Source organism: Coturnix japonica, unplaced genomic scaffold (assembly GCF_054131305.1).
Source record: "Coturnix japonica strain WE unplaced genomic scaffold, WE-NBRP24 Scf060, whole genome shotgun sequence".
Taxonomy (NCBI): domain Eukaryota; kingdom Metazoa; phylum Chordata; class Aves; order Galliformes; family Phasianidae; genus Coturnix; species Coturnix japonica.
In genome coordinates this window covers 420,094-440,242 of record NW_028188963.1, presented here as the reverse complement: position 1 = coordinate 440,242, position 20,149 = coordinate 420,094, and the positions used below count along the sequence as shown (strand labels likewise).

The 20,149-nt window shown below is 54.9% G+C and overlaps 2 protein-coding genes across 17 annotated transcripts in view; one reads left to right on the top strand and one right to left on the bottom strand.

The window, feature by feature from the left end:
• LOC107307510 (uncharacterized) overlaps positions 1-16,253 on the top strand; it is a 28,856-nt gene extending 12,603 nt beyond the window's left edge. For 8 of the 11 annotated variants that reach the window (XM_085533434.1, XM_085533441.1, XM_085533438.1 and 5 more), the window contains exons 3-4: positions 142-437; positions 14,192-16,253. In XM_085533434.1, coding sequence (XP_085389560.1) covers positions 142-437; positions 14,192-16,117 — 2,222 coding nt within the window. In that variant the 3' untranslated portion in view covers positions 16,118-16,253. The remainder of the gene's footprint in view (positions 1-141; positions 438-14,191) is intronic. The other 3 variants (XM_085533442.1, XM_085533444.1, XM_085533439.1) reach the window with 1 other exon arrangement.
• Positions 16,254-18,378: 2,125 nt separating this feature from the next.
• Positions 18,379-20,149, bottom strand: part of PSENEN (presenilin enhancer, gamma-secretase subunit) — a 71,553-nt gene continuing 69,782 nt past the window's right edge. For 3 of the 6 annotated variants that reach the window (XM_085533425.1, XM_085533429.1, XM_085533430.1), the window contains 2 exons: positions 19,500-19,538; positions 18,379-18,511 (listed from right to left, as the gene is read on the bottom strand). In XM_085533425.1, coding sequence (XP_085389551.1) covers positions 18,429-18,511; positions 19,500-19,538 — 122 coding nt within the window. In that variant the 3' untranslated portion in view covers positions 18,379-18,428. The remainder of the gene's footprint in view (positions 18,512-19,499; positions 19,539-20,149) is intronic. The other 3 variants (XM_085533426.1, XM_085533431.1, XM_085533433.1) reach the window with 1 other exon arrangement.

The window sequence follows — 20,149 nt, the reverse complement described above, 5'->3', positions numbered from 1 at the left end:
GGGGCTAATGTGACGTGGCCAATGGGATTGGGCGTTGCCAAAGGGGGGCGTGGCCAATGGGTGAGTGGGCGTGGCCACAGGGGGCGTGGTCAAACGAAGTGGGCGTGGCTAACTCCGTTCTCTCCCCCCCCCCCCCCATAGATACCCGCCCCCCCATTTCCGCCCCCCGCCCCAGCATGGCGGTCCCACGTGACCTCGTCCACGACCAATCAGAAGACGAAGAAGAAGAAGCGGAAGAGGAAGCGTCGGATAGCGGAAGTGACATCACTGGAGGACCGGCTCCTTACCCGGCGGACTTCCGGCCGCTCCGCTCCACGTGCCCGCCCCCCACGTGTCGCCGCCCGGCCCCGCCCCCCCCCCTGTCCCGGAACCCGCTCGTGTCACCGCTGCTCGCCACCGACAGCGCGCTCAGGGGGCTGCCAGCAGTGCACATCGTGGTGAGGGGCCCATAGGGATACATAGGGACCTATAGAGACCTATAGGGACCCCATAGGGAGACATAGGGACCCATAGAGACCCATAGAGACCCCATAGAGACCCATAGTGACCCCATAGGGACACATAGAGACCCATAGAGACCCCATAGAGACCTATAGGGACCCCATAGGGACACATAGAGACCCATAGAGACCCATAGGGACCCATAGAGACCCCATAGAGACTCATAGAGACCCCATAGAGAGACACAGGGACCCCATAGGGACCCATAGAGAGACATAGGGACCCCATAGAGACCCATAGAGACCCATAGGGACCCATAGGGACCCATAGAGACCCATAGAGAGATATAGGGACCCCATAGAGAGATATAGGGACCCATAGAGACCTATAGAGACCCATAGAGACCCATAGAGACCCCATAGAGATACATAGGGACCCCATAGGGACCCATAGAGAGACATAGGGACCCCATAGAGACCCATAGAGACCCCATAGAGAGACATAGGGACCCATAGAGACACATAGGGACCCATAGAGATACATAGGGACCCCATAGAGAGACATAGGGACCCCATAGGGACCCATAGAGACCCCGACAGCGTGCTCAGGGGGCTGCCCGCAGTGCACATCGTGGTGAGGGGATATAGGGACACATAGGGACCCATAGAGAGATATAGAGACCCATAGGGACCCCATAGAGACCCATAGAGACCTATAGGGACCCCATAGGGACCCATAGAGACCTATAGGGACCCCATAGGGACACATAGAGACCTATAGGGACCCCATAGGGACCCATAGAGACCCCATAGAGACCCATAGATATAGGGACCCATAGAGACCTATAGGGACCCATAGAGACCCATAGAGATATAGGGACCCCATAGGGACACATAGAGACCTATAGAGACCCCATAGAGAGATATAGGGACCTATAGGGACCCCATAGGGACCCATAGAGACCTATAGGGACCCCATAGAGACCTATAGAGACCTATAGGGACCCATAGGGACCCCATAGAGACCTATAGGGACCCCATAGGGACACATAGAGACCTATAGGGACCCCATAGGGACACATAGAGACCCCATAGAGACCCATAGAGACCTATAGGGACCCATAGAGACCCCATAGAGACCCATAGAGACCTATAGGGACCCATAGAGACCCATAGAGACCCCATAGAGACCCATAGAGACCCATAGAGAGATATAGGGACCCATAGAGACCTATAGGGACACATAGAGACCCCATAGAGAGATATAGGGACCTATAGCTGCCCCATAGCGACCTATAGGGACCCCATAGGGACACATAGAGACCTATAGGGACCCATAGAGAGATATAGGGACCCCATAGAGAGACATAGGGACCCCAGAGGGACCCTTAGAGACCTATAGGGACCCATAGAGAGATATAGGGACCCCATAGAGAGATAGGAACCCCATAGGGACCCATAGAGAGACATAGGGACCCATAGCGACCCAAAGAGACCTATAGGGACACATAGAGACCCATAGAGAGATATAGGGACCCCATAGAGAGACATAGAGACCCATAGAGACCCCATAGAGAGACATAGGGACCCCATAGGGACACATAGAGACCCCGACAGCGCGCTCAGGGGGCTGCCCGCAGTGCACATCGTGGTGAGGGGCCTATAGAGACCCATAGGGACCCATAGAGACCCATAGGGACCCCATAGGGACCCCATAGAAATACATAGAGACCCCATAGAGACCTATAGAGACCCATAGAGACCCATAGAGAGATATAGGGACCTATAGGGACACATAGAGACCCATAGAGAGATATAGGGACCTATAGGGACCCATAGAGAGATATAGGGACCCATAGAGACCTATAGGGACCCCATAGAGACCCCATAGGGACCCATAGAGACCCCATAGAGAGACATGGGGACCTATAGAGACCCATAGAGACCCCATAGAGACCTATAGAGACCTATAGGGACCCATAGAGACCCCATAGAGAGATATAGGGACCTATAGGGACCCCATAGAGAGATATAGGGGCCCTTAGAGAAACATAGAGACCCATAGAGACCTATAGGGACCCCATAGGGACCCATAGAGAGATATAGGGACCCATAGAGAGATATAGGGACCCATAGAGAGATATAGGGACCCATAGAGACCCATAGAGACCCATAGAGAGATATAGGGACCCCATAGGGACCCCATAGAGAGATATAGGGACCCCATAGGGACACATAGAGACCTATAGGGACCCATAGAGACCTATAGGGACCCCATAGAGACCTATAGGGACACATAGAGACCCATAGAGAGATATAGGGACCCATAGAGACCCATAGAGACCCATAGAGAGATATAGGGACCCCATAGGGACCCATAGAGACCTATAGGGACCCCATAGAGAGATATAGGGACGTATAGGGACCCACAGAGACCTATAGGGACCCCATAGGGACACATAGAGACCTATAGGGACCCCATAGAGACCCATAGAGACCCCATAGAAACCCATAGAGACCCCATAGAGACCCCATAGAGACCCATAGAGACCCCATAGCGACCTATAGAGAGATATAGGGACCTATAGGGACCCCATAGAGAGATATAGGGACTCCATAGAGAGACATAGGGACCTATAGCTGCCCCATAGCGACCTATAGGGACCCCATAGGGACACATAGAGACCTATAGAGACCTATAGGGACCCATAGAGACCTATAGGGACCCATAGAGACCCATAGAGACATATAGGGACCCCATAGGGACACATAGAGACCCCGACAGCGCGCTCAGGGGGCTGCCCGCTGTGCACATCGTGGTGAGGGGCCCATAGGGACCTATAGGGACCTATAGAGAGATATAGGGACCCCATAGAGAGACATAGGGACCTATAGCTGCCCCATAGGGACCCATAGAGACCCCGACAGCGCGCTCAGGGGGCTGCCAGCTGTGCACATCGTGGTGAGGGGGTATAGGGACACATAGGGACCCATAGAGAGATATAGGGACCCATAGAGACCTATAGGGACCCCATAGAGATACATAGGGACCCATAGAGACCTATAGGGACCCCATAGAGACCCCATAGAGAGATATAGGGATCTATAGAGACCCCATAGAGAGACATAGGGACACATAGAGACCCCATAGAGATACATAGGGACACATAGAGACCCATAGAGACCCCATAGAGACCCATAGAGACCCATAGAGACCCCATAGAGACCCATAGCGACCCATAGAGACCCCATAGAGAGATATAGGGACCCCATAGAGAGACATAGGGACCCCATAGGGACCCATAGAGAGATATAGGGACCCCATAGGGACACATAGAGACCCCGACAGCGCGCTCAGGGGGCTGCCCGCTGTGCACATCGTGGTGAGGGGCCCATAGGGATACATAGGGACCCATAGAGAGATATAGGGACCCCATAGAGAGATATAGGGACCCATAGAGACCTATAGAGACCTATAGAGACCCCATAGGGACCCATAGAGAGACATAGGGACCCATAGAGATCTATAGGGACACATAGAGACCCATAGAGACCTATAGGGACCCCATAGGGACCCATAGAGACCTATAGGGACACATAGAGACCCATAGAGACCCATAGAGACCCATAGAGATACATAGGGACCCCATAGGGACCCATAGAGACCTATAGGGACCCCATAGGGACACATAGAGACCCATAGAGACCCATAGAGACCCCATAGAGACCTATAGGGACCCATAGAGACCTATAGGGACCCCATAGAGCCCTATAGGGACCCATAGAGACCTATAGAGACCCATAGAGACCCATAGAGCCCTATAGGGACCCATAGAGACCTATAGGGACCCCATAGAGACCTATAGGGACCCATAGAGACCCATAGGGACCCATAGAGACCCCATAGAGAGATATAGGGACCTATAGGGACCCCATAGAGAGATATAGGGACCCCATAGGGACACATAGAGACCCATAGAGACCCCATAGAGACCCATAGAGACCCATAGAGCCCTATAGGGACCCCATAGGGACATATAGAGACCCATAGGGACACATAGAGACCCCGTAGAGACCCATAGAGACCCCATAGAGACCCCATAGAGACCCATAGAGACCCATAGGGACCCCATAGAGACACATAGGGACACACAGGGACCCCATAGGGACACATAGGGACACATAGGGACCCATAGAGACACATAGGGACCCCATAGAGACCTATAGAGACCCATAGAGACCCCATAGAGAGATATAGGGACCCCATAGAGATACATACAGACCCCATAGAGATCTATAGGGACCCATAGAGAGATATAGGGACCCATAGAGACCTATAGGGACCCCATAGGGACACATAGAGACCCATAGAGACCCATAGAGACCCATAGGGACCCATAGGGACCCATAGGGACCTATAGAGACCCATAGAGACCTATAGGGACCCATAGAGACCCATAGAGACCCATAGAGAGATATAGGGACCTATAGAGACCCATAGGGACCTATAGAGACCCATAGAGACCCATAGGGACCCATAGAGACCCATAGAGACCCATAGAGACCCATAGAGAGATATAGGGACCCATAGAGACCTATAGGGACCCCATAGGGACCCATAGAGACCTATAGAGACCCCATAGAGACTCATAGAGACCCCATAGGGACCCATAGAGACCCATAGAGACCCATAGAGACCCCATAGAGACCCATAGAGACTCCATAGAGACCCCATAGAGAGATATAGGGACCCATAGAGACCCATAGAGACCCCATAGAGAGACATAGGGACCCCACAGGGACACATAGAGACCTATAGGGACCCATAGAGACCCATAGAGAGATATAGGGACCCCATAGAGAGACATAGAGACCTATAGGGACCCCATAGAGAGACATAGGGACCCCATAGGGACCCATAGAGAGATATAGGGACCCCATAGGGACCCCATAGAGAGATATAGGAACCCATAGAGATACATTGAGACCCCGACAGCGCGCTCAGGGGGCTGCCCGCAGTGCACATCGTGGTGAGGGACCTATAGAGACCCATAGAGACCTATAGGGACCCCATAGAGAGAAATAGGGACCTATAGGGACCTATAGAGACCCATAGAGACCCCATAGAGACCTATAGGGACCCCATAGGGACACATAGAGACCCCGACAGCGCGCTCAGGGGGCTGCCGGCAGTGCACATCGTGGTGAGGGGCCCATAGGGATACATAGAGACCTATAGGGACCCATAGAGACCCATAGAGACCCCATAGAGAGATATAGGGACACATAGAGACCTATAGGGACCTATAGAGACCCATAGGGACCCATAGAGAGATATAGGGACCTATAGGGACCCCATAGAGAGATATAGGGACCCCATAGGGACACATAGAGAGATATAGGGACCTATAGGGACCCCATAGAGAGATATAGGGACCCCATAGGGACACATAGAGACCTATAGGGACCCATAGAGACCCATAGAGACCCCATAGAGACCCATAGAGACCCATAGAGACCCATAGAGACCCCATAGAGAGATATAGGGACCCCATAGAGACCCATAGAGACCTATAGGGACCCATAGAGACCTATAGAGAGACATAGGGACCCATAGAGACCCTATAGAGAGGCATAGGGACCCATAGAGACCCATAGAGACCCTATAGAGACCCATAGAGACCCCATAGAGATACATAGGGACCCCATAGGGACCCATAGAGAGACATAGGGACCCCATAGGGACCCATAGAGACCCATAGAGACCCATAGAGACCCCATAGAGACCCATAGAGACCCATAGAGACCCCATAGAGACCCATAGAGACCCCGTAGAGACCCATAGAGACCCATAGAGACCCCATAGAGAGACATAGGGACCCCATAGGGACACATAGAGACCTATAGGGACCCATAGAGACCCATAGAGAGATATAGAGACCCATAGAGACCCATAGAGAGATATAGGGACCCATAGAGACCTATAGGGACCCCATAGGGACCCATAGAGACCTATAGGGACCCCATAGGGACACATAGAGACCCCGACAGCGCGCTCAGGGGGCTGCCCGCTGTGCACATCGTGGTGAGGGGCCCATAGGGATACATAGAGACCTATAGGGACCCATAGAGACCCATAGAGACCCCATAGAGAGATATAGGGACACATAGAGACCTATAGGGGCCCATAGGGAAACATAGAGAGATATAGGGACACATAGAGAGATATAGGGACCTATAGGGACCCCATAGAGAGATATAGGGACCCCATAGGGACACATAGAGACCTATAGGGACCCATAGAGACCCATAGAGACCCCATAGAGACCCATAGAGACCCATAGAGACCCATAGAGACCCCATAGAGAGATATAGGGACCCCATAGAGACCCATAGAGACCTATAGGGACCCATAGAGACCTATAGAGAGACATAGGGACCCATAGAGACCCTATAGAGAGGCATAGGGACCCATAGAGACCCATAGAGACCCTATAGAGACCCATAGAGACCCCATAGAGATACATAGGGACCCCATAGGGACCCATAGAGAGACATAGGGACCCCATAGGGACCCATAGAGACCCATAGAGACCCATAGAGACCCCATAGAGACCCATAGAGACCCATAGAGACCCCATAGAGACCCATAGAGACCCCGTAGAGACCCATAGAGACCCATAGAGACCCCATAGAGAGACATAGGGACCCCATAGGGACACATAGAGACCTATAGGGACCCATAGAGACCCATAGAGAGATATAGAGACCCATAGAGACCCATAGAGAGATATAGGGACCCATAGAGACCTATAGGGACCCCATAGGGACCCATAGGGACACATAGGGACCCATAGAGACACATAGGGACCCCATAGAGACCTATAGAGACCCATAGAGACCCCATAGAGAGATATAGGGACCCCATAGAGATACATACAGACCCCATAGAGATCTATAGGGACCCATAGAGAGATATAGGGACCCATAGAGACCTATAGGGACCCCATAGGGACACATAGAGACCCATAGAGACCCATAGAGACCCATAGGGACCCATAGGGACCCATAGGGACCTATAGAGACCCATAGAGACCTATAGGGACCCATAGAGACCCATAGAGACCCATAGAGAGATATAGGGACCTATAGAGACCCATAGGGACCTATAGAGACCCATAGAGACCCATAGGGACCCATAGAGACCCATAGAGACCCATAGAGACCCATAGAGAGATATAGGGACCCATAGAGACCTATAGGGACCCCATAGGGACCCATAGAGACCTATAGAGACCCCATAGAGACTCATAGAGACCCCATAGGGACCCATAGAGACCCATAGAGACCCATAGAGACCCCATAGAGACCCATAGAGACTCCATAGAGACCCCATAGAGAGATATAGGGACCCATAGAGACCCATAGAGACCCCATAGAGAGACATAGGGACCCCACAGGGACACATAGAGACCTATAGGGACCCATAGAGACCCATAGAGAGATATAGGGACCCCATAGAGAGACATAGAGACCTATAGGGACCCCATAGAGAGACATAGGGACCCCATAGGGACCCATAGAGAGATATAGGGACCCCATAGGGACCCCATAGAGAGATATAGGAACCCATAGAGATACATTGAGACCCCGACAGCGCGCTCAGGGGGCTGCCCGCAGTGCACATCGTGGTGAGGGACCTATAGAGACCCATAGAGACCTATAGGGACCCCATAGAGAGAAATAGGGACCTATAGGGACCTATAGAGACCCATAGAGACCCCATAGAGACCTATAGGGACCCCATAGGGACACATAGAGACCCCGACAGCGCGCTCAGGGGGCTGCCGGCAGTGCACATCGTGGTGAGGGGCCCATAGGGATACATAGAGACCTATAGGGACCCATAGAGACCCATAGAGACCCCATAGAGAGATATAGGGACACATAGAGACCTATAGGGACCTATAGAGACCCATAGGGACCCATAGAGAGATATAGGGACCTATAGGGACCCCATAGAGAGATATAGGGACCCCATAGGGACACATAGAGAGATATAGGGACCTATAGGGACCCCATAGAGAGATATAGGGACCCCATAGGGACACATAGAGACCTATAGGGACCCATAGAGACCCATAGAGACCCCATAGAGACCCATAGAGACCCATAGAGACCCATAGAGACCCCATAGAGAGATATAGGGACCCCATAGAGACCCATAGAGACCTATAGGGACCCATAGAGACCTATAGAGAGACATAGGGACCCATAGAGACCCTATAGAGAGGCATAGGGACCCATAGAGACCCATAGAGACCCTATAGAGACCCATAGAGACCCCATAGAGATACATAGGGACCCCATAGGGACCCATAGAGAGACATAGGGACCCCATAGGGACCCATAGAGACCCATAGAGACCCATAGAGACCCCATAGAGACCCATAGAGACCCATAGAGACCCCATAGAGACCCATAGAGACCCCGTAGAGACCCATAGAGACCCATAGAGACCCCATAGAGAGACATAGGGACCCCATAGGGACACATAGAGACCTATAGGGACCCATAGAGACCCATAGAGAGATATAGAGACCCATAGAGACCCATAGAGAGATATAGGGACCCATAGAGACCTATAGGGACCCCATAGGGACCCATAGAGACCTATAGGGACCCCATAGGGACACATAGAGACCCCGACAGCGCGCTCAGGGGGCTGCCCGCTGTGCACATCGTGGTGAGGGGCCCATAGGGATACATAGAGACCTATAGGGACCCATAGAGACCCATAGAGACCCCATAGAGAGATATAGGGACACATAGAGACCTATAGGGGCCCATAGGGAAACATAGAGAGATATAGGGACACATAGAGAGATATAGGGACCTATAGGGACCCCATAGAGAGATATAGGGACCCCATAGGGACACATAGAGACCTATAGGGACCCATAGAGACCCATAGAGACCCCATAGAGACCCATAGAGACCCATAGAGACCCATAGAGACCCCATAGAGAGATATAGGGACCCCATAGAGACCCATAGAGACCTATAGGGACCCATAGAGACCTATAGAGAGACATAGGGACCCATAGAGACCCTATAGAGAGGCATAGGGACCCATAGAGACCCATAGAGACCCTATAGAGACCCATAGAGACCCCATAGAGATACATAGGGACCCCATAGGGACCCATAGAGAGACATAGGGACCCCATAGGGACCCATAGAGACCCATAGAGACCCATAGAGACCCCATAGAGACCCATAGAGACCCATAGAGACCCCATAGAGACCCATAGAGACCCCGTAGAGACCCATAGAGACCCATAGAGACCCCATAGAGAGACATAGGGACCCCATAGGGACACATAGAGACCTATAGGGACCCATAGAGACCCATAGAGAGATATAGAGACCCATAGAGACCCATAGAGAGATATAGGGACCCATAGAGACCTATAGGGACCCCATAGGGACCCATAGAGACCTATAGGGACCCCATAGGGACACATAGAGACCCCGACAGCGCGCTCAGGGGGCTGCCCGCTGTGCACATCGTGGTGAGGGGCCCATAGGGATACATAGAGACCTATAGGGACCCATAGAGACCCATAGAGACCCCATAGAGAGATATAGGGACACATAGAGACCTATAGGGGCCCATAGGGAAACATAGAGAGATATAGGGACACATAGAGAGATATAGGGACACATAAGGACACCATAGGGACCAATGGAGACCTATAGCTGCCCCATAGAGACCCATAGAGACCCCATAGAGAGCCACAGAGACCCCATAGGGACCCATAAGAATACATAGGGACACATAGAGACCCATAGAGACCCCATAGGGACACATAGGGACACATAGGGACCCATAGGGACACATAGAGACCCTATAGAGACCCTATAGAGACCCATAGAGACCCCATAGGAACACCATATCCCCCCATATCTCCCCATAGGGACCCCATATCCCCCCATATCTCCCCAATAGAGCCCCATAGGGACCCATTAGAGCCCCATAGAGACCCCATATCCCCCCATATCTCCGCATATCCCCCCATCTCCCCCCAATAGAAACCCCATCTGCCCCCATATCCCCCCATAGAGCCCCATAGGGACCCCATATCCTCCCATATCTCCCCATAGAGACCTCACATCCCCCCCATATCCCCCCATATCAACCCCATAGGGACCCCATATCCCCCCATAGAGCCCCATAGGGACCCCATATCCCCCCATATCTCACCATAGGGACCTCATATCCCCCCATAGAGCCCCATAGGGACCCCATATCCCCCCATAGAGCCCCTTAGGAACCCCATATCCCCCCATATCTCCCCAATAGAGCCCCATAGGGACCCATTAGAGCCCCATAGAGCCCTATAGGGACCCCATATCCCCCCATATCTCCGCATATCCCCCGATCTCCCCCCAATAGAAACCCCATATGCCCCCATATCCCCCCATAGAGCCCCATAGGGACCCCATATCCTCCCATATCTCCCCATATCTCCCCGTAGAGACCTCACATCCCCCCATATCCCCCCATATCAACCCCATAGGGACCCCATATCCCCCCATAAACCCCCATGTCCCCCCTTATCCCCCCATATCTCCCCATATCCCCCCATATCTCCCCATATCCCCCCATATCCCCCCATATCCCCCATATCTCCCCATAGGGACCTCATATCCCCCCATATCTCCCCATAGGGACCCCATATCCCCCCATAACCTCCCCTATCTCCCCCCAGGCGTGTGAGCAGGACCCCCTGTTGGACGACGCCGTGTCGCTGGCTCCATAGAGCCCCATATACCCCCATAGAGCCCCATAGAGCCCCATAGAGACCCATAGGGACCCCATATCCCCCCATAGAGACCCATAGGGACCCCATATACCCCCATAGAGCCCCATATCCCCCCATAGAGCCCTATAGGGACCCCATATCCCCCTATAGAGACCCATATTCCCCCCATATCCTCCCATAGAGCCCCTTAGGGACCCCATATCCCCCCATAGGGCCCCTTAGGGACCCCATATCCCCCCATAGGGACCCCATATCACCCCATATCTCCCCATAGAGCCCCTTAGGGACCCCATATCCCCCATAGAGCCCCATAGAGCCCCATAGTAACCCCATAGAGCCCCTTAGGGACCCCATATCCCCCCATATCCCCTCATACTCCCCCATAGAGCCCCATAGGGACCCCATATGGGTCACTGAGCCCCATAACCTCCCCTATCTCCCCCCAGGCGTGTGAGCAGGACCCCCTGTTGGACGACGCCGTGTCCTTGGCTCCATAGAGCCCCATAGAGCCCCATAGGGACCCCATATCCCCCCATATCCCCCCATCTCCCCCCAATAGAAACCCCATCTGCCCCCATATCCCCCCATAGAGCCCCATAGGGACCCCATATCCTCCCATATCTCCCCATAGAGACCTCACATCCCCCCATATCCCCCCATATCAACCCCATAGGGACCCCATATCCCCCCATAGAGCCCCATAGGGACCCCATATCCCCCCATATCTCCCCCATAGAGCCCCATAGGGACCCCATATCCCCCCATATCTCACCATAGGGACCCCATATCCCCCCATAGAGCCCCTTAGGAACCCCATATCCCCCCATATCTCCCCAATAGAGCCCCATAGGGACCCATTAGAGCCCCATAGAGCCCCATTAGAGCCCCATAGAGCCCTATAGGGACCCCATATCCCCCCATATCTCCGCATATCCCCCGATCTCCCCCCAATAGAAACCCCATATGCCCCCATATCCCCCCATAGAGCCCCATAGGGACCCCATATCCTCCCATATCTCCCCATATCTCCCCATAGAGACCTCACATCCCCCCATATCCCCCCATATCAACCCCATAGGGACCCCATATCCCCCCATAAACCCCCATATCCCCCCATATCCCCCATATCCCCCCATATCCCCCCATATCTCCCCATAGGGACCCCATATCCCCCCATATCCCCCCATATCCCCCCATATCCCCCATATCCCCCCATATCCCCCCATAGGGACCCCATATCCCCCCATATCCCCCCATATCCCCCCATATCCCCCCATATCCCCCATATCCCCCCATATCCCCCCATATCTCCCCATAGGGACCCCATATCCCCCCATATCCCCCCATATCCCCCCATATCCCCCCATATCCCCCCATAACCCCCCATTATCTTCCCCCAGGTGTGTGAGCAGGACCCCCTGTTGGACGACGCCGTGTCCTTGGCTCCATAGAGCCCCATAGGGACCCATAGGGACCCCATATCCCCCCATAGAGCCCCTTAGGGACCCCATATCCCCCCATATCTCCCCAATAGAGCCTCTTAGGGACCCCATACAGCCCCATATCCTCCCATAGGGACCCCATAGAGCCCCATAGGGACCCCATATCCCCCCATAGAGACCCCATATCACCCCATATCCCCCCATAGAGCCCCTTAGGGACCCCATATCTCCCCAGAGCCCCCCATAGCCCCCCATAGAGCCCCATAGGGACCCCATAGAGCCCCTTAGGGACCCCATATCCCCCCATAGAGCCCCATAGGGACCCCATATCCCCCCATAGAGCCCCATAGGGACCCCATATCCCCCCATAGCAACCCCATATCACCCCATATCCCCCATATCCCCCCATAGAGACCCCATATCACCCCATATCCCCCCATAGAGCCCCATATGGACCCCATATCCCCCCATATCTCCCCAATAGAGCCCCTTAGGGACCCCATATCCCCCATATCCCCCCATAGAGCCCCATAGGGACCCCATATCCCCCCATATCCCCCCATATCTCCCCATAGGGACCCCATATACCCCCATATCCCCCCATATCTCCCCATAGAGCCCCATAGGGACCCCATATCCCCCCATATCCCCCCATAACCCCCCTTATCTCCCCCCAGGCGTGTGAGCAGGACCCCCTATTGGACGACGCCGTGTCCTTGGCTCCATAGAGCCCCATAGGGACCCCATATCCCCCCATATCCCCCCATAGAGCCCCTTAGGGACCCTATATCCCCCCATATCCCCCCATATCTCCCCATAGGGACCTCATATCCCCCCATATCTTTCCATAGGGACCCCATATCTCCCCATATCCCCCCATATATCCCCATAGAGACCCCATATCCCCCCATATCCCCCCATATCCCCCCATAGGGACCCCATATCCCCCCATATCCCCCCATATCCCCCATATCCCCCCTTAGGGACCCCATATCCCCCCATATCCCCCCATATCCCCCCATATCCCCCCATAGGGACCTCATATCCCCCCATATCCCCCCATAGAGCCCTATAGGGACCCCATAGAGTCCATAGAGCCCCATAGAGCCCAATAGAGACCCCATATCCCCCCATATCCCCCCATAACCCCCCATTATCTCCCCCCAGGCGTGTGAGCAGGACCCCCTATTGGACGACGCCGTGTCCTTGGCTCCATAGAGCCCCATATACCCCCATAGAGCCCCATAGAGCCCCTTAGGGACCCCATATCCCCCCATAACCCCCATTATCTCCCCCCAGGCGTGTGAGCAGGACCCCCTGTTGGACGACGCCGTGTCCCTGGCCCCATATCCCCCCATAGGGACCCCATATCCCCCCATATCCCCCCATATCCCCCATATCTCCCCATATCCCCCCATAGAGCCCCTTAGGGACCCCATATCCCCCATATCCCCCCATAACCTCCCCTATCTCCCCCCAGGCGTGTGAGCAGGACCCCCTGTTGGACGACGCCGTGTCCTTGGCTCGCCGGCTCCGTTCCCTCCATCAGCCCGTTTCCCTTCGCGTGATCCCGGCTCTGCCCCACGGATTCCTCAGCTTCTCCCCATTGTGCCCCGAAGCTCGTGGGGCGGCCGCACACTGCACCCGCCTGATCCGCAGGGTGCTATGGGGCGGCCAGGGGGGGGACTTGGGGGGCAGGAGGGACAGTACAGCCCCATTGGGACCCCTAAGTTATGGGGCTGGGGGCAGGAGGGAGAGTACGGCCCCATTGGGACCCCTAAGTTATGGGGCTGGGGGTGGGGGGGACTTGGGGGGCAGGAGGGACAGTACGGCCCCATTGGGACCCCTTAGTTATGGGGCTGGGGGTGGGGGGGACTTGGGGGGCAGGAGGGACAGTACGGCCCCATTGGGACCCCTAAGTTATGGGGCGGGGGGGAGGAGGGAGAGTACGGCCCCATTGGGACCCCTTAGTTATGGGGCTGGGGCTGGGGGGGACTTGGGGGGCAGGAGGGACAATACAGCCCCATTGGGACCCCTAAGTTATGGGGCTGGGGGGAGGAGGGACAGTACGGCCCCATTGGGACCCCTTAGTTATGGGGCTGGGGGTGGGGGGGACTTGGGGGGCAGGAGGGACAGTACGGCCCCATTATGGGGGGACTTGGGGGGCAGGAGGGACAGCACGGCCCCATTGGGACCCCTAAGTTATGGGGCTGGGGGGAGGAGGGAGAGTACGGCCCCATTGGGAGGCATTGGGGAGGACTTAGGGGGCAGGAAGGAGAACAAGGCCCCATTGGGTTCTATTGGGAGTGGGGGGGACTTAGGGGGCAGGAGGGACAGTACAGCCCCATTGGGACCCCTTAGTTATGGGGCGGGGGGGAGGAGGGAGAGTACGGCCCCATTGGGACCCCCAGGTTGTGGGGCAGGGGGCAGGAAGGAGGACAAGGCCCCATTGGGATCTATTGGGACTGGGGGGGACTTAGGGGGCAGGAAGGAGAACAAGGCCCCATTGGGACCCCTAAGTTATGGGGCGGGGGGTAGGAGGGGGAGCACGGCCCCATTGGGACCCCTTAGTTATGGGGCAGGGGGGAAGAGAGAGAACAAGGCCCCATTGGGAGGCATTGGGGAGGACTTGGGGGGCAGGAAGGAGGACAAGGCCCCATTGGGACCCCTTAGTTATGGGGCTGGGGGGAGGAGGGAGGGCACGGCCCCATTGGGATCTATTGGGAGTGGGGCTGACTTGGGGGGCAGGAAGGAAAGTGTGGGGCTGCCCCATAGCGAGGGAGGGCCAGGAGCTGCTCTGCCCCATGGATCTGCTGCTGTGACCCACAGCGCCGGCCCCACATCGACCCAGAGCAGTGGGGGTTCTGTGCCCCATAGCGGTGATGATCTGCCCCATAGCAGTGGGGGTTCTGTGCCCCATAGTGGCAATGATCTGCCCCATAGCGGTGATGCTCTGCCCCATAGCAGTGGGGCTGCTGTGCCCCATAGCAGTGATGCTCTGCCCCATAGCGGTGATGATCTGCCCCATAGCAGTGATGCTGTGCCCCATAGCGGCGATGCTCTGCCCCATAGCAGTGATGCTCTGCCCCATAGCAGTGATGCTCTGCCCCATAGCGGTGATGATCTGCCCCATAGCAGTGATGCTGTGCCCCATAGCAGTGATGCTCTGCCCCATAGCAGTGATGCTCTGCCCCATAGCGGTGATGCTCTGCCCCATAGCAGCAATGCTCTGCCCCATAGCGGTGATGCTCTGCCCCATAGCAGTGGGGCTGCTGTGCCCCATAGCTCCAGCCCCACTGCGCCCCACGGCGCGGTCCCCCCATGCTGTGGGGCAGCCCCCAGCCCCCCACGTCAGCCCCACAACCGCCGTCCCAGCGGCCCCGCGGGGCGCGAGGTGGGGTCCTGAGCCCCACACTTACTTATGGGGCAGAACGAGCCCCACACTTATGGGGCAGAACGAGCCCCATAGATCGGAAATAAAGCCCACACTTATGGGGCAGAACGAGCCCCATAGATCGGAAATAAAGAGACTGAGACTGAGACTGGGAATGTGTGGGACCCACAGATGTGGGGCTGGGATCCATGGGGTGAGGTGGGACCCACAGATCTCAGGTGGGACCCATAGATGTGGGGTGGGACCCACAAGTGTGGGGCTGGGATCTGTGGGGTGATATGGGGTGGGACCCACAAGTGTGGGGCTGGGATCCGTGGGGTGATGTGGGGTGGGACCCATATGTGTGGGGCTGGGATCTGTGGAGTGATATGGGGTGGGACCCACAAGTGTGGGGCTGGGATCTATGGGGTGATGTGGGGCACAGATATGGGGTGGGACCCACAGATGTGGGGCTGGGATCTGTGGAGTGATATGGGGTGGGACCCACAAGTGTGGGGCTGGGATCCATGGGGAGATGTGGGGTGGGACCCATAGATGTGGGGCTGGGATCCATGGGGTGAGGTGGGACCCACAGATCTCAGGTGGGACCCATAGATGTGGGGTGGGACCCACAGATGTGGGGCTGGGATCTGTGGGGTGATATGGGGTGGGACCCACAAGTGTGGGGCTGGGATCCATGGGGTGATGTGGGGCACAGATGTGGGGTGGGACCCACAGATGTGGGGCTGGGATCTGTGGGGTGATGTGGGCTGGGACCCATATGTGTGGGGCTGGGATCCATGGGGAGATGTGGGGTGGGACCCATAGATGTGGGGCTGGGATCCACGGGGAGATGTGGGGTGGGACCCATAGATGTGGGGCTGGGATCCCTGCCCCATGGACCCCATATTCTGCCCCATAGAAATCCCATATTGAGCCCCATAGAAACCCCATATTCTGCCTCAAATGCTATGGGACAGTTATGGGGTCTCTATGGGTCTCTATGGGTCCCTATGGGTCTCTATGGGTCTCTATGGATCTCTATGGGTCTCTATGGGTCTCTATGGGTCTCTATGGATCTCTATGGGTCTCTATGGGTCCCTGTGGGTCTCTATGGGTCCCAATGGGGTCCCAATGGGTCTCTATGGGGTCTCTATGGGTCCCAATGGGGTCCCTATGGGTCTCTATGGGTCTCTATGGGTCCCTATGGGTCTCTATGGATCTCTATGGGTCTCTATGGGGTCCCTATGGGGCTCTATGGGTCTCTATGGGGTCACTATGGGGTCTCTATGGGTCCCTATGGGTCCCTATAGGTCTCTATGTGTCTCTATGGGTCTCTATGAGTCTCTATGGGTCCCTATGGGTCTCTATGGGTCCCTATGGGTCTCTATGGGTCTCTATGGGTCCCTATGGATCCCTATGGGTCTCTGTGGGTCTCTATGGGTCTCTATGGGTCCCTATGGGTCTCTATGGGTCTCTATGTGTCTCTATGGGGTCCCTATGGGGTCCCTATGGGTCTCTATGGATCTCTATGGGTCTCTATGGGTCTCTATGGGTCCCTGTGGGTCTCTATGGGTCCCTATGGGTCTCTATGGGGTCTCTATGGGTCTCTATGTGTCCCTATGGGTCTCTATGGGTCTCTATGTGTCCCTATGGGGTCTCTATGGGGTCTCTATGGGTCCCTATGGATCTCTATGGGTCTCTATGGGTCCCTGTGGGTCTCTATGGGTCCCTATGGGTCTCTATGGGGTCTCTATGGGTCTCTATGTGTCCCTATGGGTCTCTATGGGTCTCTATGGGTCTCTATGTGTCCCTATGGGGTCTCTATGGGTCTCTATGGGGTCTCTATGGGTCCCTATGGGTCTCTATGGGTCCCAATGGGGTCCCTATGGGTCTCTATGAGTCTCTATGGGTCTCTATGGGTCTCTATGGGTCTCTATGGGTCTCTATGGGTCCCTATGGGTCTCTATGGGTCCCTATGGGTCTCTATGGGTCTCTATGGGTCCCTATGGGGCTCTATGGGGTCTCTATGGGTCCCAATGGGGTCTCTATGGGTCTCTATGGGGCTCTATGGGGTCCCTATGGGTCTCTATGTGTCCCTATAGGTCTCTATCGTCCCATCTGTGCCCCACAGCAGCGCCATACGAGCGACAGTAAAACCAACCAATCAGCGCCTCCCTTTCACCCTTATCCCCGCCCTCCCGCTCGCTCCCAGCCAATAGGATCCCTCCTTTCTTCCCCCCGCCCCCCGTAGTATAATGTGGGTGTGACGTCACAATGGAGCTCGGCGCTGATTGGGTGAGGGGAGTAAAAGGGGGCGTGGCCTGGAGGGTTTATTGTTCATTCATAAAAAAGAGGCGGCGGCGTGGGAATGAATCCTATTGGTGGGACGAATCCTATTGGTGGAGCCGATCTTAATGCTTAATCCTATTGGTGGGAAAAAAAAGGGGCGGGATTAATAATTATTAGCGTTAATTATTCTATTATTTCTTTCTGTTGTTATTAAAGACACAGTAATATTAATATTAATTAGAGCAATTGCCCAATAAGAAGAGCCCTTGAATATTAATGAGCCCATATGAATATTAACGATCCTTTTGAATATTAATAGTTATATTTGAATGTTAATATTTCCCTCTGAATATTAAATGAGCTCTTTGAATATTGCTGAAGCCCTTATGAATATTAATGAGCACTCTGAATACTGATGGCCTTGTTATGAATATTAATGACCCTATTCTGAATATTTACGGACCCCTCTGAATATTAATGAGCCCAGTCTGAATACTAATCGATACTTTGGGCTAATGAAACCCTTATGAATATTAATTAGTCCCTTATGAATATTAATTAGGCACTTACTATTATGGAGCCCCCCATTATTAATGCCCCCCCCCCATTATTAATAACCTTCCCATTATTAATGACCCCCCCCATTATTAAGGACCCCCCCATATTAATGCCCCCCCCAATAATAAGGACCCCCCCCCATATTAATGCCCCCCCCTCAATAATAAAGACCCCCCCATTATTAAGGACCCCCCCTCAATATTAAGCCCCCCCCCAATAATAAGGCCCCCCCATCAATAATAGGGACCTCCCCCAGTATTGAAGACCCCCCCAATAATAAGGACCCCCCCCCAATAATGACCCCCCCCATCAATAATAGGGACCCCCCCATTAATTAATGGCCCCCCCAATATTACGGACCCCCCCAATATTAAGGACCCCCCCCAGTATTAAGGACCCCCCAGTATTAATTAACCCCCCCCCCATTAATTAATGCCCCCCCATTATTAATGCCCCCATTATTAAAGACCCCCCCAATATTAAGGACCCCCCAGTATTAATTAACCCCCCCCCCCATTAATTAATGCCCCCCCCCATTAATTAATGCCCCCCCCCCCATTCATACCTGCAGTCTCCTCCAGGTCTTCGTGGGTGGGGGCGGCTGCTTTGGGGGGGGGGGGTCCCTTTATTTGGGGGGGGGGGTCTTTTTGCGGGGGGGTCTCAGGGTGGTCTTATGGGGGGGGGGGTCCCCATTGTAGGGGGGGATCGATTTGGGGGGGGGTCCTTTAGGTTTGGGGGGGGTCCTTTTGGGGGGGGGGGTCCTTTAAGGGGTGGGGGGGGGTCTCTTTTAAGGGGGGGGGTCTCCTTTAAGGGGGGGGTTTCCTTTAAAGGGGAGGTCCTCTATGGGGGGGGGTTCTCCTTTAAGGGGGGGGTCTTTAATGGAAGGGGGGGGGGGTCTCCTTTAAGTGTAGGGATCCTTTAAGGGGGGGGTCTCCTTTAAGGGGTGGGGGGGGTCCTTTAAAGGGGGGGGGGGGTCTCCTTTAAGGGGGGGGGTCCTTTAAGGGGGGGAGGGGGGGTTCCTTTAAGGGGTGGGATCCCCTTAAGGGGGGGTCTCCTTTAATGGGGGGGGTCTTTAATGGAAGGGGGGGGTCTCCTTTAAGGGTTGGGGGGGCCCTTTAAAGGGGGGGGTTTTAAAGGGGGGGAGGTCTTTAATGGAAGGGGGGGGGATCTCCTTTAAAGGGGGGTCCCTTTAAAGGGGGCGGTCTTTGTGTTGGG